At 44.8% G+C, this 22,524-nt stretch overlaps 1 protein-coding gene across 4 annotated transcripts in view; it reads right to left on the bottom strand.

The window, feature by feature from the left end:
• Positions 1–203: 203 nt before the first annotated feature.
• Positions 204–22,524, bottom strand: part of pcnx1 (pecanex 1) — a 41,232-nt gene continuing 18,911 nt past the window's right edge. For all 4 annotated transcript variants that reach the window (XM_060925125.1, XM_060925126.1, XM_060925127.1 and 1 more), the window contains 10 exons: positions 21,098–21,351; positions 16,450–16,680; positions 16,215–16,315; positions 15,927–16,077; positions 15,622–15,852; positions 11,462–11,736; positions 11,164–11,300; positions 10,837–11,060; positions 9,158–9,298; positions 204–3,253 (listed from right to left, as the gene is read on the bottom strand). In XM_060925125.1, the coding sequence (XP_060781108.1) occupies positions 3,113–3,253; positions 9,158–9,298; positions 10,837–11,060; positions 11,164–11,300; positions 11,462–11,736; positions 15,622–15,852; positions 15,927–16,077; positions 16,215–16,315; positions 16,450–16,680; positions 21,098–21,351 (1,886 nt within the window). In that variant the 3' untranslated portion in view covers positions 204–3,112. The remainder of the gene's footprint in view (positions 3,254–9,157; positions 9,299–10,836; positions 11,061–11,163; positions 11,301–11,461; positions 11,737–15,621; positions 15,853–15,926; positions 16,078–16,214; positions 16,316–16,449; positions 16,681–21,097; positions 21,352–22,524) is intronic.

Raw genomic sequence — 22,524 nt, 5'->3', positions numbered from 1 at the left:
GCAGGTACAGCATCTACACTCTGGGGTCTATGTTATTGAGAGCCACCGTTTTTATAGATGTGGAGAACCCACAGCGTCTCTAGAACCATTAGCACAGGGGAGACGACTCAAACACCCATCTGATCATCACGACAGCTCCAATGTTCTGTCAACGTCACACAGCAGAAATATTTAACAGGTGAATAAATCAGATCAGACTGGACTGCTAAATCAAATTCATTTATTTTTTTTTCCATCTTATAAAAGAATTTCAGTTCAACAGAGAAAGAGTCCATCAGAAGCTCGGCTCCGTTTCAACCCACCGTCAGTTTATACATTTAATAATCTTTAATTTTATATCATGTAAATGAAAAAGGTAACAAAATGTATGAGCACGGTAATAAATATTCAGAGCAAGTCCCTTCTTTACACTAATAATAATAATAATAATAATAATTTTATATACAATTAATATTCAGTAAAAACCATCTGAAGATAAAAGCAGAAAAATAAAAGAGGACGTGATGATTGCATTTTCCCCAGAAGGCATGAAGAGTCGAATCGTGTTTAATAAATAAAAGGTGTGAAATGAAGTGAAGATTGTGGCGTGTCGCAGGAAATCAACAACACGCCATACAATAAAATCCATAGTGCAACTCGCTAGAACCGTTTCTTCATTCATTTAAAAAAGAATCATGATTTATGAATCATTAATAAAAAAAGCTAAAAAAACCCAGTTGACTGAAGCTAAATATCATATTTAAACGATCATTTATAAGACAAACGATCCTCCCAGTAAAATCTTTTTACCTTGTTGGCTGTGTGGAGAACACATTTGGCAAAAAAATTATAAAAGTAAAGCGTCGCTGTAAACGAGGGAAACAAATGGTGACTTTCTTTTTCTATAAAGTCCATGATGGTGTGTGTTTAAGAAAGTCAACTTCCTGGCAAAATGCATAGAAATGAAACGAAATCTGACACTTTCTATGAAGCACATTCATAAATCAACATAACGGCTTATAATGCTTTATATCTTAGTAAACTCTATAACGCTGTAATAAAAGTCCTTAATCTTCTGTAAACATGTGGTGACACATAATATATACGCAAAATAAAGCCCCAAAATATAAGCTCCAATAAGCACTTGTCTGATACACACATTATTTTTTTTAAAGTATTTCAGAAATATAATAATCTCCGAGTGAGACACACTCGCCTAAACTCTGTCCTAAAAAATGAAGAGGAATATCATCTGTACGCTGCATGGCTGTACGAGTTGCATTAACATAGCAGACGTTTGTCTCTTCCATGATGTTGACGCTTTCTGTAAAGCACCCCTCGGCGCCCCCTACAGGCACACTGTAGTTTAGTGTTTGTCCTGTGAGTGTTGCTGGGCTTCGCAGTGCATTGGCATTATAATGAGTTTATAAAAGAACGCTTATAAAAGGGCTTAAAGAGCACTGGGAGTGAATTATGATTGTTATAAACACTCATTTACAGGAAAGGGTCACTGATAAGCTGTGGCACTGCTCAAAAAAAAAAAGAGATCTTGAAGCGTGACTGCAGCGTGAGCCGTCATGCAGCATGTCTGAGTGACGCAGAGTGACGGTGGAACCCAGACCTCGTCCACACACACACACACATTTCAGAAAATACTCTTATTAATTCCCTTTGTGTGTGTGTGTGTTTTAAACCACCAAAAGACAACACACAACTGTTTTGCATGTCCTGTAGGTGGCGATAGTGCATCAACATCAACAGCTTCACTCAGTGTAAAAAACAAAGCTAAACTCAACTGTAAACTTGTAACCTGTTATTAGCAAACACACAGAAACCACGCTCGACAGGTCACAGGTTAGATTAATTTTCGTACCTTCGGAACGTTTTCTGTCATAAAAACATCCCTCATGATGTCAGCGTTTACAGAGCTGCTCCAGATAAACAAGAGCAAACAAACACTCAGTGCTCTAGAACCATAAGAACACACATTCTGTTCTCATGCTGTGTTCATCTGATCCCGGGAATTCTGAGCTCGGAATTACGGCATTTCCAACGTCTGTGTGTTTGAGCTACAGAGTGAGAGGAAAAACCACGGATGTGTGTTTTGTTTGTTTGGTAACTGCAATGAGTGATGTATAATCTCCTCTTTAAAACAGCGAAGTGTAGAGTCAGTGTTCTAGATTTAATACATGAACGTGTGTGTGTGTGTGCTGATGGATCTAAAGCTGGTGTGTGTAGACAGTAAAACTGGTTTAAAGGGAAGAAGAGCTGTGGTGTAGGACGTTACCGCTGATGTTCTGAGTGACCATGCTGATGTTGATCTGATGTCACTTCCTGAACTCGGGGTTGAGGGGAGCAGAAACCCCGAGGTGAGGCGTGTCGGAACTTACGAGCTCTTATTATGACCGAGTCAAATGCACAATCAGTCCATAAGAACCAACTGCCACTCTAACTGCTCTAGATCTACAGGAAGAGACACTCTTGGTGAACTGGACACACACACACACACTGATCTGGATAAATCAGACACACTCCGATTCCTCCAGGTCCCTGATGAGATGTGAGACAGGATGGTGTGTGTGTGTGTGGCTGAATCAGTGAGCTGGGTTTAAAAAATGCAGGGGGAAAAAAAAGTTCCTCTTGTGGTGAAAAGGTATGAAGGTCAGTAAAGGTCACCTCCAAGTGTGATGTAAAGGGAGTCGTGTTTAGGCCAAAAACTCGTATCATGGCACATGAAGAAAGCTGACAGACGCAAACACACAGCAGCCATGCACGTGTGTCAGGGTCATACACGTCTCTGTAACGGGTGAGAAGATCAGAAAACTGTTAAAAGGCCACTACAATCAGATTCGGTGTCAGTATTTCTGTGTTTTTCCGTCATGTGTCTCACTCTGTTACTGAAGGAGTGAAATTTCTCCTGTACAGTGTTTACCTGCATCAGAAAACACCCAGAGAGAGGAGAACACTTCCCCAAAACATCCTTTCACTGGTGGACGAGGAGTGAATCTGTGTTTGAAACCTGTGAGTGTGAGTGAGTGTTCCTGTCTAAGGTAGTACCTGCTCCTGGCTTCCTGTGTCTTTGCCACCAGCCTGTATTGTGTGTGTGTGTGTGTGTGTGTGTGTGTGTGTGTGTTTACACTTCTGCTCCCAGTTCAATCACTCCAGTCTCTATAATGGGAACCAGTTTATCATCCACCTGAACCAGCAGGATGGATTTTTCGATGGGGGAGCGACTGAGAGGGTCACGACTGCAAGGCATCCACCGGTGAATCACCTGCGCGCACACACACACACACACACATTCCACAACAATAATAATTATTTTATCCATCCATCCATCCAGCTTTATTTATAAAGCACTCTACAACCGCAGTGGAGCAAAGTGCTGTACAGTAAAATAAATAATAAATAAAATAAATTAAAAGTCATAAAAGAAGAATAAAAACAACAGCCCTATAATAAAAACACATCAGATAAAGTAAAGTCACTGTCTCATGTGGTGTTAAAAGCCAGGGAGAGGAGATGGGCTGAAGAAGAGATTTAAGAACAGTTAAAGAAGAGTCCTGTCGACTGTGCGAAGGCAGACTGTTCCACAGTTCAGGAGCCGCAACAGTGGCATCACGGCCCCTCTCAGCTTACGCTTAGTTTCAGGCACACTCAGGAGCAGCAGGTCAGCTGAGCTGAGAGAGCGGGTGGAGTATAGGGGTGTAGCAGCTCAGAGAGGTAAGGCGGGGCAAGACCATGAAGGGATTTAAAAGCAAATAAAAGCATTTTTAAATAAATCCTAAGCTGTACGGGTAACCAGTGGAGTGAAGCTAAAATGGGGGAAATATGCTCATATTTACGCGCGCCAATTAAAAGACACGCGGCAGCATTTTGTACCGTCTGGAGACGGGTGATGGAGGATCCACTAAGCCCCATGTAGAGTGCATTACAGTAATCCAGCCGAGTGGTAACAAAGGCGTGGATTACTGTCTCAAAGTGCTGCCGAGAAAGAACTGACTTTATTTTGTCCAGCTGCCTCAACTGGAAAAAGCCCGATTTAACGACTGCCCTGATCTGACTGTCGAGCTTAAAGCTCATAGGCAACGGTTTTAATTTTATGCACATGTGAAACTTTATATGTTAAAAACCCTCTGTAATTTTCTGAAGTATTGTTAATAAGTAATAATTAAAATAAGTTAGCGCGGATCGCAGCGAATTTCTGCTCGGCGATTTTCGTGACCACTCGGCGCGTGACGTCATTCATGACAAACAGACCGCTTGAGTTGAGTCCACTTCCGTTTACTCACATTGCCATTCGGCTTGAGTGCAGACGTGCGTTCAGGAATTTCCAAAGAAAACCCCCATGCCTTATTGTTGTGCAGTGAACTGTAACAACGGGACCGGTTCAGGAAGAAGCTTTTACCTTTTTCCGAGAGAGGAGAAGAGGCGGAGCGAGTGGATTGGCTCTTTCCGGAAGAGGAGACGAGGTGGAGAGAGTGGATTGTGCGCGTGAAACGAAATCAAGCAGTCAAAGAAGAAACGGAGCAGCAACGCTGAAGCAAAAAGGAGAAGACTGGAGGGAAACATTTTTAATTTTGCTTGCAATTGACAGGTGAAGAATCCTGAGGGATCCTGTACAATCACTGTGGAAATGAGACAGAGGGATATTTCCTCGCTCAGAGTCGGCTATAAATAGTATAATGCCGCGGATGGCAGGCTAATGTGGCCTACCGGCGCGCTGTCCAGTAATCGTTCCCTATATCCACTAGGGAGGGCGGTTTAATTATTCTTCAAAAGGGCTCTTATTTAGTATTACGACGAAAGTAGGAATTTATCATAACTACCAGGATAAATCGTTTGGGCGCGAGTCTTGTTGAGGTCCGGGGTCACCGCGATCAGAGTCGGCCGAGTCGCTGTCCGATTCTGAGGCCGCGCGGTCAAACCAGTGAGCCACATTCACCGATTGCTTCGCAACAGCCATAGGGTCATACAGATACGGTTTCACCTCTCGATATTCAATTTGGAGAGTTCCTACTTCAAAATCGCTCTCGCTTTCAGACATTTTACACAACCTCTCACGACCAAAGTCCGTACACGTGTGCTCGGTTCGCAGGTAAACCCAGAGCTGCTCCCGGTCTGTTTGGCTTGAATGACGTCACGACGGCGGTCCTCTGGCGGTGAAAGTGCGCGTAAGTGAGATGTAAACAAACCTTCGGAAATTGCGCAAACCAGTATATTTTAACCGTTTTATTCAATTTTAGGGTGCAAATTAGACACCAGGAAGATTGAATTCACTTTTTGGGTCGTTCTTCTAGATAATAAAGTTGATATTCTACGTTTCACCTCTGACTTCTTCAGAAGTCTGCCCCCAATGTTGTCTGGTCTGGGACTTTTCCTCTCCTTCACACCCTTAAAAAGTTTACAAACATCACAGTTGATGACGACCGGTATGTCCATCTGTGCCGGGGGAGCATCTCTGTGTACCGACAGCTCCTTACTAAAATCACAAAAGTTTAAACGATTGTAAAAACTGTTTAGATCATCAGCAAGCTCAGAATCTGACATACCAGCAAGGGAAATAGGGCTTTTACTAGACCGCATGCCCATAATGGATTTAACACCCTCCCACGCAGGCCGAGACTTACCAGAAATTAACAGGGTTTGTACCTTGTTTGTATTATATATAGATTTTGCAAGTTTCAGTTCATGCTTAACTTGCTTTTGCAACTCCCTGCTGCGGGTGATGTCCCCTTATTAAAACTGAAGTTCCTCTGATTGATGATGTTTTTAACAGATTCAGACACCCATGGCTTATTACTGGGAAAGATGGAAATTAATTTCCTTGGAATTATCAGGTCCTCGCAGAAATTAACGTATGAGGTGACAGTCTCAGTCAGTTCATCCGGATCTGAACATGCATCCATAAATAAATCCCAGTCCGTGCAGAAGAAACAGTCCTGGAGGCGCCGAATAGATTCCGCTGACCAGACCAGAACCAAACGCCGCTCGGGTTTTGTTTCCTTCAGGACAGGTTTGTACATCGGACACAAATAAACCGCACTATGGTCGGACGTGCCCAGAGGCGCTCTCTGGAAGGATTTATAAGCACCTTTTATGAAGCCGTAACAAAGATCCAGACGCCTCATATTCCTCGTAGGCCAAGTGACGTATTGTTGAAAGTTTGTAAGTGACTTCCCAAGTTTATAATGATTAAAATCCCCCAGAACGAAACTGGGAGTGTCCGGCGTGATGCTCTGAAGCCTGTGTATCCACAATGACCCGTAAAGCATTAACAGCATTTGGCTTCGGGTGAATATACACCAGAGAGATATAAATATTTATGGAAACTCCCTCGGGAGGTAAAACAGACGCAAAGAGACAGAAAGAAGTTCTATATCGGGGTGCACAATGTCTCCCTGACTACAGAAGTGTTGCACCATTTTGTATTAATATATAAACCGAGTCCACCTCCCAGTGATTCCCCGTCGCTGAAGGGTCTCTGTCAGACGCAGCGGTTCCCCGAAGCCGTCTATTGCCAGATCGGATTGCAGATCCTGCTGCTTGAGCCATGTCTCGGTCAGGGCAATGAGACAAGCACTTTATATTCCGAGAGGAACTTGACATTTGCTTGCAAGTCGTCCACCTTGTTTCGAAGAGACTGTGCATTAGCAAGGATAATCGAGGGAAGGGGGATCCTCCGGTGGCCCTGTCTTTTAAGCCGCTGCCGAACTCCTCCACCTCTGCCTCTCTTCCTCCCTCCGTATGTGGGGCTCCTGCTCCCCAGAGAGTAATCATGAGGGGTGTTCACACGGCAACTTTTACTCCGGTGTAACACCAGGGCTGCCCCGGTAGAGCGTTCACACGGTACAAAGTTATAGCGGTGTCGCCCCTGAAAGCTGCTTAAACCGGTGCAAATCTAACCCTGCTTGGGAGGGGGTTTAAGAAATTTACTCCGGAGTAAATGCTAGTTTGCGGGGCAGCACCGATATAAAATGGGCCGTCTGAACGCTACAGGGGTAGACTCGCTACGCGTGAGGAGAGTTGATTACATACGGGCATTGCATAATTTGCATCCTGGTATTTTGCGCTTCCAAAATGGCGAATATCAACAACAACAGAACTGCGTGTCTTCCAGTGTTGCCAGATTGGGCAGTTTTAAGTGCATTTTGGCAGATTTGAACATATTTTGGGCTGGAAAACGTCAGCAGTATCTGGCAACACTGGTGTCTTCATCCACGTTGTTTTCCCGGCACTTGGTGATGCCATGACAACCGGCAAAAGGAAGCACATTTTCACGCATGCGCATATTTCATTTCCGCATTATTACTATCGTATAGCACGGTCGCAAAAACTGCCGTGTGAACGCAAGTGGGGCTGCACCGGTGTGAACACGCTTCTCTCTAGTAAGCAGGTTTGTGACGTGTGAACGCTCCACAAAATTTACACCGGTGTAAGATATATCGCAACAAAATACATCGGTGCAGCATCGATGCAAATATGTGCCGTGTGAACACCCCTATGGTGACGTCCCGCACCAGCGTCCTGGAGTAACAGGAGAAACTCCCGTCCATACTGGCGTGACTCAGGGAACGCACCGTGCCCACTCCAAAGGCCACTCAAAGGGCCAAAACAAAGTGTCAAGGAGAAGATGAGAGCTATCAGCCTTTGGTAAGTCATTTTTATAAGATTAAATCCATGAAAACATTGTAACATAAGTTAAAACAACAACAGACGAGGATAAAAACGCCACCACACACACACACACACACACACACGCTCTCTCTGCTGCTGCATGTCGCCTCAACCAGCGCCACTTGCCATGGTGTCGATCCATGTCCTCATTCACTGGATATGAGCAATCGCGCGCTCTGATTGGCTACTCTACTACTAGGATATCAGCTCATATACCATGAGTAGAGAAAAACAAAATGGTGGAGCGTGTTGCTGAACCAACCGAGGACGAAATAAAAACACTACTCGAAAACAAAACCTCCAAAAAATATATATATAAAAAAAGCAACAAAACATGGAATAAAAGTAGTTGATGGTAAAAACATATGTTTGTTTATTTTTCAATAATTATTACTATCGCATTTTTCAGAAATTGCTCCTGTCATTTCGCCGGTTTGTTTACATTCTAAGTGGAAATGATTTTGTTGGACGTTTTGTATAAAGTTTTAATTTATCGAATTTGCAAAAAATAAAAATCCTCTGTTTCTCAAAATCCAGAGAATGTGAACAGAATAAAACAATTACTCGACTCAATCTCGGTGCTACACGCCTCGTCACCCATCAGCTCATGTACGACTCGATTTCAGGGAATAACTGTTATTTATTTTTTTCGCGGTCCAAATCCTGCGCTCTGATTGGCTGGCGAGCGGGTCTGTATCCTACGGTACGGACCCCAGTTACGGACCCCGGTTACAGACCTCTGGCGACTCGCTCATTCACAACAACAACAAACATAGTCGCAATTTTTGTCAACATTAATCTTTTTTTTATAAGATTTATTTATAAGATATCAAAAATCTTATAAATGTTTGCCAGCATTTCTCAGGAGAATCGCATTAATTTTACAGCATGGATAGCGATAACGACAGTGTTCACAGCGAAAGCGAGTTTTACTCCCCTGAGGAAGAAGAAATAAAAGAAAACATTTCAGGAGAAAGCTAAAAACCTCTAACTTGCTAACGCCGAGCAAAAACATGGCTGAATCCTGAATGACTCCTATTTGTATAAATAGGGGACGACATAGGCGGCAAAATGTAGGGTTTTTTTTCCTGCCATGGAAGTGCACTTGTATACCGAGGAGGAAGCCATGAATGAGGATTCAAAATGGCGGATCGAGTCGGTTTCCCCTTTCAGACGCTCTCGTTTTCTGTTAGAATTTGGTAAAGAAAAAAATAAATATATTATTTACCAGCTTAAGGTCGGTCCGTATGGTGAAATACCGTGACCTCGGCCTGGAATACTGACCTCAGCCTTGAATGAGGGCTTCGCTCAGTACTTTCAAGACCTCGGTCACGGTATTTCACCATACGGACCGACCTTAAGCTGGTAAATAACATACATACATATATATATTATACTGTAATGAACCAGTACTTCTGAGTTTGTACATCACACTCACCCAGTTAATAGTTCTGTGTGTGTGTGTGTGTGTGTGTGTGTGTGTGTGTGTGTGTGTACTCACATGTCCCTCCATGCCCTCCAGGGGGCCCCAGTCTCTCCAGCAGCTTGGCCCCGCCCTCAACCTCATTGACTCATCAGGCCACAGCAGCTCCTTACGCTTCGACAGATTAATCACATCCAACACCTGATTTACATCCACAATCTAAAACACACACACACATTGTAGAAGTTAAAAGTAATGAAATAGGTGGGTTGCATCCTCCTCATTAGATATGCGAGACATGAAGTGGTGGTCAGTTAAGCTCACTGTTTACAAAGCGTTAGTATCACTGGGACACTTTGCTGGTTGTTAAAATGCCCTACACTGCAAAAAACTGAAAACTGAATTTGAGGAGAAGATTCCTTAACGCCAGTGAAATGATCTTGCTGCATGGACGGATAATTTTACTTGACAAGACATCCTGGAATAAGCTGGTTACAGTCTAGAACTAGTTTTAATAATCTCAGAGTTGGTGTCTTGTTTTCTTCTACACTGCAAAAATTATATCTTAACAAGTTAGAATATCTTGAATATAGTTGAAATGATCTTGCATTTCCTATTAGAAGAAAACAAGACAGCAACTCTGAGATTATTAAAACTAGTTCTAGACTGTAACCAGCTCATTCCAACATGTCCTGTCAAGTAAAATTATCCGTCCATGCAGCAAGATCATTTCAGTAGTGTTAAGGAATTTTCTCCTCAAATTCAGTTTTTTGCAGCGTACACTTGTGCTGTTCTGGGCTCGAATCAAACACGCTGTAAAACTGGTAAAAGTTTCTTCTGGGTTCCCGGTGAAGTGATAAAGGGTGAAAGAGCAAAGGATTTGACCAAAAGACGACGAGAAAGGCGGCTGTTGAAGTGTTCCCTGTGATGGAAGGGGGTGGAGTCAAAGAACGCTCGAGTTTGCAGTGATCACTTTGGGAAAGGTTTGTAAATTCCTCTGATTTATTTCGTTTGGATTCGCAAATCACTTTTCTCTCCATTTTCCGTTATTTCGTGACGTTTTGAAGTTCAGGAGACGCTTCAGTCCTCAGATGTGTTTTTGTTTACTGTTTGATCGCCATGTTGTAAACTAACGTGTAGTAATGCGTGTAAAGCCCAGGACTTTAAAGGGGTTTCTGTGGATCTTTGTGATGATTTAGCTGGAAGAGAAGAACAGGAGGATTGGGAATCGACTAAAACCTGTAGCGTCCTAGCAACCGACGCAAAGACGCGTACAAAAGCCCAAAAACTCCTCCTTACCCGGGCATAAACGATACAGGGTTTATCCTGTAGTGTCCTGATCCCCAGATCTTTAACCCAGACGCATATAAAAAGTTGTTCTCCTCCAGGCTCTTCCAGGTTTCCGTCTGTGTCCCCGTGTAGAACGATGTCTGCAGCACCAGGGAGTCTGAGATGTCGGGGAACTCGGCGGATGGATCGTTTTCCAACTCGGAGGAAAAATCATTCTTTAGTAGCGTGTAAGGATCTAATCGCATCGCAAAGAGCAACTTTCTGAAGGGATCTTCACTGTGCATTGGCCTCTAAACTGCAAAAATAATCAGAGACGGTCTCACTCGCTCTTTACACTACGGCAGCTACATCGGTTTCCCTGACCACCACTTCATTCACCGGAACTAAACTCGCAAACAAAAGTCACGTGACTGAATACAACCTATAGTCCATAAGCTGTTTTCTCTCGCCCTCTCTCTCTCCCTCACCTGGACTCGGTAGGAGATGTCCTCTCTCCTGGGCTGTTGGTGATGATGATGCTGGTCGAGCAGGCCGGCGAGTGTGTGCGCGTGCGTGAGTGTGTGTCGCTTGCACAGAGTCGGCTCCGCGTTGCTGTTGTAACGCAGTGAGGACGACTGACTCGCCACAGATGAACGGGTGGGAGAGTGACGCACCAGAGAGGAACGAACAGACTGAGAACTCTGACTGGTTCCTAATGAGAGACAGAGAGGGAGAAGAGAGAGAGAGATTTTGTACAAGCATTTAGTACACTAACTGTGTGTGTGTGTGTGTGTGTGCGTGCGTGTGTGTGTTACCCAGTGAGTGAGGAGTGTGTGTGTGCTGAATGCTGGTCACTCTGTGGTGTGTGTCGTTTGTGTTCCCAGAGTTCCCGATGTCACACTCCTCCACATTGCCTCCACTGTTACACCCTGCTCCACAGCCTTTACGCAACCTGGACACACACACACACACACACACACACACACACACACACGATCAGTAACACCACCACAACACTACCTGCACTGTGACTGGAGTCAAGCAACACACACAGGTGGAGGTAATCTGCATCACAGTACATTCACTCACACACACACACACTCAAGTGCGTACCTGTGCCAGGTGTTGATGATGAAGTGTCGGATGCTGGCGATGCTGATGGCTCCGCCCAGTGTGTGTGAGAGCTGTGTGTGTGTGTTGCAGTAGGAGGTTGTGAGGGGGGAGACGTAGATGGGATAACCGATCGGCTGGTCACATGACGAGTTGATCATGTTCCTCAGCGCCTGCTTGGCGTTCTGGATGCTTCCACGCTCTGGATTCCTGTTCCGCAAGAACACCAGCTCCTGCTGCTGCCCCGCCCACAAGCCACGAACACACTCCTGATTGACCTGCGTGCACACACACACACACACACACACAATACAGGTGAAATAACACAATCAACAACAACTAACATATCGAACTCTCTCTCTCTCTCTCTCTCTCGCATGCTGGGAGTGTGTGCGAGTGTGTGTGTGAGGATTCATGGTGAGAGCATGATTGTTTGAGGTTTATCCCTTTCTTTTTTCATACTTTATTTCTTGCTTTAAGTATTAAAATAACTTTCAGTTTAGCGTTATCTAAGACTTTGTGTTGATTTAGTTTTGTTCGGAGGAAAGTGGTGAGGTGGCGGGGTGTAGGAGTGGCGTCTCACCCGGTCGGGTGTGGCCCTTCCCTTTCACTCCGCCACGGAATCAGGTGTGTCCCTGAAGCGGGATCGAGTGTGGAGGATGTGCTGCTTGCAGTCAGTAAGCAGGTCGGATATGAAAATATCGCTTTGGCGTCTAGGATGAATAAAGCAGTGGTGATATTTTTTAAAGAAGAACGGCTGGTGAGTCGTCTTGTTGAGACCAGGGTGTGGATAAATGAAGCGTTTGTGCCAATTACGCCACGAGTTTCGCCCACAGTTAAAGACGCCATCTCTAATGTTCCCCCTTTTATCCCGAACAGCGACATCGAGCGCGAGCTCTCAAGGTTCGGGAAATTCGCCAGCACAATGAGAGTGACTCCACTGGGCTGTAAGAACGAGGCCCTGAAACACATGCTGTCTTTTCAGCGGCAGGTCTTCATGTTCCTCGAAGGGACCAGCGATGGGTCGGTTGTGGTCCAAAAGGGACCCAAAGAAACAAATGGAGATTTCTGACTCGAGTGTCCCGGCTGTGGAAGAACCAGCAGGACAAAAAACCAGTAACTAACGTTTCAATGGGAAACACGGCGGATAAAACCGAAACAGAAACTGATCCTCTAACGGAGGCAGTCAGTGGATCAGAACCCTGCGGTGCTGAACGATGGGGAAGGCACTGATCTGGGGTCAGATAGCGGGGCAGAGACCATCACTCCAGAGCCCGTTACTGACCCACCTGTCCCAGACATCACTGTACTGAACGCCGGAGAGCCACCGGCAGAAGAAGGGGGTGATGAGGTGACGGGGAATGAGGATGCTCTGTCTGAGATCTCCAGCCTGTCTGATCTGGGCTCGCAGGCGATGGATGAACAGCTCGACTCTCGAGAGGAAATTAACAGGCTTTTAGATCAAACATTTGGGAAAACAGGCGAGTGATTACTTCTCCGATTTGGATAAGTTTATTGTGTCAGTGGTTATGTTACAGCGGACAGTCGGTTATGATGTACTGTGCAGGAAAAAGAGATTCAGACTTAAGGAAATGTTGGCAAAATTGCGGAGGGGCAAGACCCCGTCACTCGGGGGAAAAGTGATAAAGTCACGTGGTGAAGTCTATCCTCCTGTTTTCCTCTCTGTTACTGCTGATCCTGCCCTTTTTCTCATTTCCTAATGCAGTCTTTCTGTTTAGGGTCTCTAAATATTAATGGGGCTAGAGACAGTAATAAAAGAGCTGTACTAGCAGAATACTTACGAATTAAAAAGTTGAGGTCATATGCTTACAAGAGCCGCATTCTGACAGCACTAATGAGGTGGAGTCGGGTGTTTGGAGGGAAGGGAACCATATTTTAAGTCATGGATCAAACACTAGTGCAGGAGCAGCGATTCTCTTCGCAAAAAATATTAATGTCACAGTGACTTCAGTAACCGAGCTCGTAAAGGGGAGGGGTTTAGTTGTTGAAGCTGAAATTCAGGGCACCTTGTTTCTTTTTATAAATGTTTACGCACCTAATAGCGGCCCAGAACGCTTAAGAGTTTTAGAAAAGATAAACACCACGCTGCAACAGTGCAGTAAAGACTGTTTTATGGTAACTGGGGGGGGAGACACTGGAACTGCACTCTGGTGAGAGCCAGAATGGCTGCAGTGACGGACATGGACGCCCCCAGCGCTTTCTTCTTCAAACTGGAGTAGAAGGCGGCACAACAGAGACAAATGCTGCATCTTCGTCGACCGGATGGGTCCCTGACAACAGACCCAGCTGAAATGAGGAAGCTGGCAGTGTCCTTCTACGCTGAGCTCTACACAGCTGGTAACGGTGATGAAGAGAGCACAGCCCAGATTCTTCAGGGACTACCAGAACTCAGCCCAAGGCGGAGGGAGACCCTGGACACCAACATCACATTCAGGGAACTTACACAAGCTGTTCAGCAGCAATCAGCAGAACGTGCACCTGGAATAGACGGACTGCCGGCGGAGTTCTACAAGCACTTCTGGGGAGTGCCGGGGGAGGACTATCACAACGTGATGAAGGACCGTGCGACGAAGAGACTACTGCCGAGTAGCAGCCGGCGTGCTGTTCTGTCACTGCTGCCGAAGAAAGGAGATCTGGGCTCACTCAAGAACTGGCGGCCCGTTTCCCTTCTCTGCCTGGACTATAAGATTTTAGCAAAGCGTCTGGCAAATAGACTGAAAGTTTTAAGCGCTCTGGTTCATAAGGATCAGTCATACTGTGTGCCTGACAGATCTATCATGGACAATTTGTTTTTAATCAGAGACATTATAGACATTGGAATCACAGGGAAATATAACGTGGGCCTTCTGTCACCAGATCAGGAAAAAGCTTTTGATCGGGGAGGACATGACGACCTTTTTAATGTTCTTAAAAGATTTGCGTTTGGGGAAACTTTTATTTCTTGGATTAAGCTCCTGTATGCTGATGCTTCAGTCATGGTGAAGGTGGGAGGTGGACTGAGCTGTCTGGTTCCAGTACAGAGGGGCATCAGACAGGGCTGTCCGCTCTCTGCACAGCTTTATAGTCTCACTATTGAACTCAGTGGTTTTAGTATTCCAGGTGACCCCACAGGACAAAAATGTATTTTGTGTGCATATGCAGATGATGTCACAGTTTTTAGTATGAAGCTGGAAGATGTAGCAGAACTTAATGCCAGTCTGGCAATATATGTATGAGAGAGTGTCCTCAGCCAAAGTCAACTGGGGAAAGAGTGAAGGACTCTTCATAGGTGGGTGGGAGAACATTGGACCACCACGAATACCAGGAGGCTTACAGTGGGGAAAGGATGGGATGAAGTTCCTGGGCGTGTTTTTCGGGACAAAAGATTTTAAGAAAAAGAATTGGGAGAGCATGCTGGAGAAGGTGGTTGCCAAGCTGTCAAAATGGAATTGTTGGACAATCCACAGCCTGGTAAAAAGCAGCCAAAGTAGAGTCCAAAGTAGCGTGATTAAAGTCCCCAGAAATGATGATAAATGCCTCAGGGTGCTGTGTCTGCAGCCTTGCTGTGACAGAGTGAATCCTCTCACATGCAGCGGCTGCGTCTGCCCTCGGAGGGATGGAAACACAGATGGTGATCACGTGACTGAACTCTCTCGGCAGATAATATGGCCGCAGGCTAACGGCTAGCAGCTCCAAGTGCGGGCAACATAAAACTGTCTTTACGGAGATATGTCCCGGGTTACACCAGCGGTTGTTCATGTATATGATGAGTCCCCCACCTTTGCTTTTCCCGCATGCTTTAGTGTCTCTGTCGGCTCTCACAGCAGTGAATCCCTGCAGGTCCACGTTAGCATCCGGTACGAGGTGGGTTAGCCATGTCTCCGTAAAAATAAACAAGCTGTTCTCACGGTAAACCCGCTGGTTGTTCAGTGCGGAAAGCTCGTCGACCTTGTTTGGCAGCGAGTTCACATTCCCCATGATAACGGAGGGAATGGATGGTTGGTCCCTTTTTAGGATCTTTTAGAAACAGTATATATTTATTCACTTGTTAAATTATTTGCACATTATTTTAGTGATATTTATATATTGTTTCTGAAGTAGAGCTATCTTCAATAATTTAAAAAAGAGGACATAAAATCTCAAATCTCTGTCTGTCTGTGTACCTTGATGACTCTGAAGCTGAGGTATCTGCGGTTCAGAGTGATGATCTTGTACTCATTGGTTCCCTCGTTGAGGACGTGCCGTAGTGACAGAAGCGATGGAGCGTTGGACAGCACAGCGCTGCGCCACGCCGGGTCACCCTCGTGCGCGATCACTAGTGTCCGCTCGTGAGATGAGATCGCCTCATACAGCACTGACGGGTCATCATACTCATCCGGAGATGTGAAGTGATCCTGAGACAAACGGCTTTGTTAGCATTGGCACTACACACACACACACACACACACACACACACACACACACACACCTGGTGCAGTTTGAGGGACATGCGTATTCCTGGGACAACGACTCTCCTGAGCAGCTCCATATCGGCAAAAATCCACTCATCCCTCACAGACGAGATCCGGAAATCTCCTTTAAACAGAGCGTGGAGGCCGTAGAGGAACGACTCCAGATTACTGCACACACACACACACACACACACACACAACACACACACACACAATTTGCATTAACTGAAGCCAAGTTCAGTTGTGAGATGATGTTCAGGACAAAGCAATGTTCTATTTGTGTGTGTGAGACACAGCGCCTCCACCTGGACATGTGATGAGCTGCAGTGCCGAGCGCTCTCCTCCCCAACACACACAGACCAAAACACAACGACACCAACACTGAGTCTCTCTCACTCTCCAACGGCTGGAGACACAGACAGACAGACAGACAGAGAGAGAAATACAATGGTTTTGTGAGAACTGCTCCAAAAGTGTACTCAGTGTGTGTGTGTGTGTGTGTGTGTGTGTGTGTGTGTGTGTGTGTGTGTGTAAACACACCTTCTGTCTCTGAGCATTGCAGTACTGGATCCAGCTGAGGTAAACAGAACAGAAACTGTCTCTGGAGATTCCTGCCAGTCGGTGGTCGTAGTCCTCGTCAATGTTGGGGTTAAAGGTCGGATCAAGGTCAACATAGTTTCTCTCACTACAGTTCTTCAGCCCTTCCATCATGGCGTCATTGGACAGCCACTCCTCCAGCTTCGGAGACGCGATTACATAATAAATTATTCCCTACACACACACACACACACACACACAAAATATGTATTATTATATTACAGACGCTTCACACAGCAGCATTAATAGAGCTGCAAGCAGGATGAGGGGTCAAGCAGCGCCATCAGGGCACAGCGGCCATGGAGGTGTGTGGCGAGGGCATGGCTGTGTGCACGCACAACAAATCTCAGATCAACTGACCAAAGCCTGGCTGAGATTTGACCTCACTTCCTGTTTGACTGTTTTGGCTTCACTGCTAAATTCGTCAGGCTGTAACAGATGAACAGTTCTAAAAATAAAAAAATCTGTCTGATAATTTTCGTGAGACCTGCCCTGTGTCCGAAATCGCTCCCTACTCACTATATAGAGCACTGTATAGTGAGGACGCCATTTTGTAGTGCTGTCCGAAACGACAGTGAGGATTATTACACCCTATATAGTGCACTCAAAGTATCCCACAATGCATCATGAAAAGTAGCGTACAACCGACGGGCACTAACCAAGCAATATATCCCATCATGCATTGCGGTCGCGCTGAAAGAAATCAAATTAAAAGTCTCAAATTTGATTTAATAAAAGGCAGCGGCAAAGAATAAAGTATTCAGCCTTGATTTAAAAGACCTGAAAGATGCAGGCACTGTGTAGTTATTAATGTGGGAAATACGCTCAGTATAATATGGATTTATCACAAAAACACATGCATGTATTTAGTATTCTGAAAACCCACCAGCCGACTAATCTGCCATCCATCCATCATCTCTAGCCACTTATCCTGTACGGGGTCGCAGGCGAGCTGGATCCTATCGCAGCTGACTACGGGCGAAAGGCGGGGTTCACCCTGGACAAGTCGCCAGGTCATCACAGGGCTGACACATAGACACAGACAACCATTCACACTCACATTCACACCTACGCTCAATTTAGAGTCACCAGTTAACCTAACCTGCATGTCTTTGGACTGTGGGGGAAACCGGAGCACCCGGAGGAAACCCACGCGGACACGGGGAGAACATGCAAACTCCGCACAGAAAGGCCCTCGCCGGGCACAGGGCTCGAACCCGGACCTTCTTGCTGTGAGGCGACAGTGCTAACCACCACCATGCCGCCCCAGCTGATCTGGCACGTTTTAATTGTGCAACAGTAATGACATAAATACCAGCATGACGGACTAGTGTCCAAAAGTGTTTTTTCATTTTACCAATGAGCTCACTATATAGTCCTCTATATAGTAATTCCCTTTATAGACCCTTTTCACGTGACGTCACGACAAACGCGGCCGCCATTTTGGACATGAACTACCAGTAGTCTACCACAGCCAACAACGAGGAACGACAGCGAAGCATCGAAAGGAATATAGCCATCAAAGAAAGTTTTACTTTCAGCAAGGCTTCCATCATGCCATTATATTGTTGTGCACCTGGATGTAGTGACCATCAACACACAAGGCAAGATTTATCATTGTATCGGATCCCGACAGATGCTGACCGACGGAGAAGATGGATGGTCTCTAAAATATTGGCAAAATGATGTTTATTGACATAGCAATCGTGTGTAACGGGAAGCATTTGCATATCCGAAGTGTTGTGTTTACATCAAAGATAAAATAAACCGATATGACAACGACTGCTGCTGCCAGGTTGGGGACACAAACTAGTAGAAAGGAAGTGTGCCAACAGTGCCAACACACTTCCTTTGTGGTCGATTCTGCTTTAAGGTAAGATGCATTTAATTATTCGTCTGCTGTGGGTTTGGAATCGGTAGCCTGACCGATTCGTTCATGTTTGTGGTGCCATTTGTTTGTTGACGCGTGTTGAAATGGAAGATTGGTTGTTGACATGATTGCCAGTGATGCTTTGGATCAGATGTGTTGAGTAGCCTGACTGTTTTTTTTTCTTGCGTGTGGTATCATTGTTGACGCGAGGTTGTTTTTTGAACATGCCAATGCGGACACAATTTCCCCTGATGAGTTATGACTTCAGACGCGATGCGTGTGTGGAGTCCGCGTGATATGTGCGTAAGATAGGCTTCTCATGTGTTTGGAGATCCGCGCTCTGAGACAAGCGCCCCCCCCAAGGGAAAAAAGGGGACCCCCCGAAAATATCGGCATAGTTCGAACACTGGGTTGGAGAAAGTAATGGCAAATAGCAAGTGCACAAACCGTAGAAGGTAAACTGTACACAGCGCCAGGGCAGTGTGATGGTATGTCTACTTTTAGATTGTGTTAGCTTATCAATGAACACACTCGTCACTCGACGAGTTTCACGTCTTTACGACGGATACTTAAATGTGTGTTAGGTATTATTGTTGCAGTCTAAGCAGTCATTGTAGCAGCTAGATGAGCGAGAACCGAAAGGGTCTGTGCCATAAACCGTTATTTCTTCATGTCCAAAATGGCGGTCGCGTTTACGAAGGTCACATGAGTGAAAAGGGTCTATAGGGAGTAGGGAGTAGTGAACGAGTGAGTGATTTCGGACACAGGGCTTGTCTGAAGATCATCTGTGCCAAATTTGATGAAAACTGGGCAAAATTTGTGGCCTGTGAAAATTTTTAAACCTTTCGATAAAATCCAGTATGGCGGCTAAATCGAGTATGCTGACTTGAAAAGCTGGAATGTCTCGGGAACTCTCACAGTATCAGCAGATGCAAGAAGTAATTTTTTAAGGCAAATGTCAAGATATTAACCAAGACACATTTTTGCTCATTACAGCGCTTCCAATGATCAAATGGCACCAAATCTATGACCTTTGAAAACTTCGAAGTGTTTCTTAGAAAATGGTGGAAAATCCAATATGGTGGAAACTGATGTCACGGGGTGCGATGAACTCCACTTGAGCCATGGAATCCAGTGGTACCTGTCAGGGTGCAGGTACTTACAGGTGCAGGGGAGAGTGGGTGCGTAACAAACTGGAAACCAGATCCAAATCGAAAGACTGAAGACGTAGTCAGGGCCGGGTAAGGGCCGGTCGATGTCCAGACAGAATATCAAAAGGACAGATGAGAAGTCAAGGTCGGGTATAAATGTAAACAAAGTCAAAGTCACGGGAGGTCAGGCACAATAACTAGAAGGCTCGGTATGATCGGGCACGAGGACACAGAACGATACTTCACACTCAGGTGAGTGTTTGCTGAGCTTAAATAGAGCAGTGATCACTGAGACGATGGGGAACAGGTGTGCTCCTAATACTCAGCAGAGGCGGGGCGATGTGGCGCTTGGGAGATGTAGTCCGGAGTGGCCATGTTTGGATGCCGCTCCAACCTTAGACTTTCAGCGTTATTACTAACAGTACCCCAACTGAAATTTGGGTGGATGGTTCAGAAGTTACATGCATAAATGCCCTTCCAAAACTGACCCGCTGACAATACAGCTTTCTACAGAAGGACGAGTTCTTTCAAACAAAACAATCAGAACTGAAATCCACTGAGAACTGAGGGAGGAGACACGATTTAACAGAAAATAAACAAATTGTTTACAACAGGAAAAATCAACAAACAAACGACCAAGTTTTGTGCGGAGTGATTTGTTTGAAAGAACTCAACAGTTGGAACAGAACTCCACGGAGAACTGACAGAGGAGATATGATTTAACTGAATTGTGGACAGTAGATGACGGATGGATGACAGACGCTACGCCATGGCAACAGATCATCAGCCTTATGGACAGAAGAGCTAATAAAGGTACGGTAGAAAAGATGTGTAATGTGAAACTAGATAACATGCTTAATAATAATATTTTGCATAACACATGACCCTGTGCAAATGTTTTATAATATTGTTTAATCTCAATATTTGAATATTTAACAATTATTCGCGGCGGGAGAGTTGAATATCAGTGAATAATAACCGAGACGAAGTCGAGATGAAGTTGAGGTTATTATTCCTTGATGTTCACTGAGCCTGAGGGGGATACATTTTTTAGTATAAACAAATGATTATTTAAAAAAAAAGTATTAAAAAAATATTTCAAACTTCAAAATCTTCATGTAAATGTAATAACTTTGCAGCGCAGACTTGTGTCACTGATCTACACCAAGTCACATAAAATATTTATTTTGAAATCGATAAAATAAATCCCAATCCTACTTCCCTCTGAATAGTTTTAGACCAAACTTCGGAGCGTCTTTAGTGCTGTTAGGAACAGCATTTTCTTTCATCATCTGTAATTCTTCCTCACTTATGGTGACGAAGCGATTGGACGCCATTTTGCCGAGTCGCTCGAGGCGATTATCAAGAAATAGTCCGAATCTCTCGACCAATCAGAGCGCGTGATTTTCTCCAATCACCTCTGTATTTAGACTAAAATTAAATATTTTACCATAAACCTTAGTGTACTGGCTAGTGAGGAAGTTTAACATAAACTGATGGCATAATGTGTGTGTGTGTGTGTGTGTGTGTGTGTGTGTGTGTGTGTGTGAGACAGAGAGAGAGACTGTACCTTGACGTAGTAGGTGGTGAGGATCTGGCGGAGCTCGTAGACCTGCAGCATGGCCCCGGCACTGTTCTCCGTGATGCTGTAGCTCTGTAAGGTGTATTTGGACAGCAGGACCTCCCAGGCGAGCCAGCGCTGAACAAACGCAGCGTTAAAGGACAGCAGGTGGGGCAGGTGACCCACATCACAGCAGCAGCAGCCTTCGTCCTCCTCCACGCCCTCTGTAATGGCCTCTACCTCCCTCTGCTGGCAATACGTACCTGTAACACCCGGAAAAGGATGATTTAACAGCATAAAATTTACATAAATATATATATATATATATATATATCTCATCTCTCATCTCATTATCTCTAGCCGCTTTATCCTTCTACAGGGTCGCAGGCAAGCTGGAGCCTATCCCAGCTGACTACGGGCGAAAGGCGGGGTACACCCTGGACAAGTCGCCAGGTCATCACAGGGCTGACACATAGACACAGACAACCATTCACACTCACATTCACACCTACGCTCAATTTAGAGTCACCAGTTAACCTAACCTGCATGTCTTTGGACTGTGGGGGAAACCGGAGCACCCGGAGGAAACCCACGCGGACACGGGGAGAACATGCAAACTCCACACAGAAAGGCCCTCGCCGGCCCCGGGGCTCGAACCCAGGACCTTCTTGCTGTGAGGCGACAGCGCTAACCACTACACCACCGTGCCGCCCATATATATATATATATATATATATATATATATATATATATATATGTGTGTGTGTGTGTGTGTGTGTGTGTGTTTTGCATTCCTGTGAGTCAGAGGAAAACAAAAACATTCCTGTTTTTGTATTTTTTTAAATCAATAATTAGTTTCAGATTAAAGTGTGTAACTTTCACAGACCATTTAAATTACAACTGACACCTGATGTCATACAGCAGCTGAGCAATCAGCATGTTCAACACAACTCACACACATTACAGTCCTAATAAACACTCACTATAACCACACACACACACACACACACACACACACACTCTCTTCTTTTTTTTATTTTCTATAGCCTGAATTTCTTTATTCCAGCCTTATTTCTTAATGTATTCTATTTTATTTCTAATTTCTTTCAGGTTCTTTTCCTTCCCTTCTTCTTCATCTTACTTTCTTTAGCCATTCTTTTAATTCCTCCATCCTTTTGCTTTTTTCTTTCTGATTTATTTTTTATAGATTTTTTTGCTTTCCTCTCTTCTATCCCTCTATCTATGTATACACACACACACACACAGTGGTGCTTGAAAGTTTGTGAACCCTTTAGAATTTTCTCTATTTCTGCATAAATATGACCTTAAACATCATCAGATTTTCACACAAGTCCTAAAAGTAGATAAAGAGAACCCAGTTAAACAAATGAAACAAAAATATTATACTTGGTCATTTATTTATTGAGGAAAATGAT

This window comes from Neoarius graeffei, chromosome 7 (genome assembly GCF_027579695.1).
Source record: "Neoarius graeffei isolate fNeoGra1 chromosome 7, fNeoGra1.pri, whole genome shotgun sequence".
NCBI lineage: Eukaryota > Metazoa > Chordata > Actinopteri > Siluriformes > Ariidae > Neoarius > Neoarius graeffei.
The sequence above is the reverse complement of the archived record's forward strand: the minus strand, read 5'-3'. Positions and strand labels throughout refer to the sequence as shown.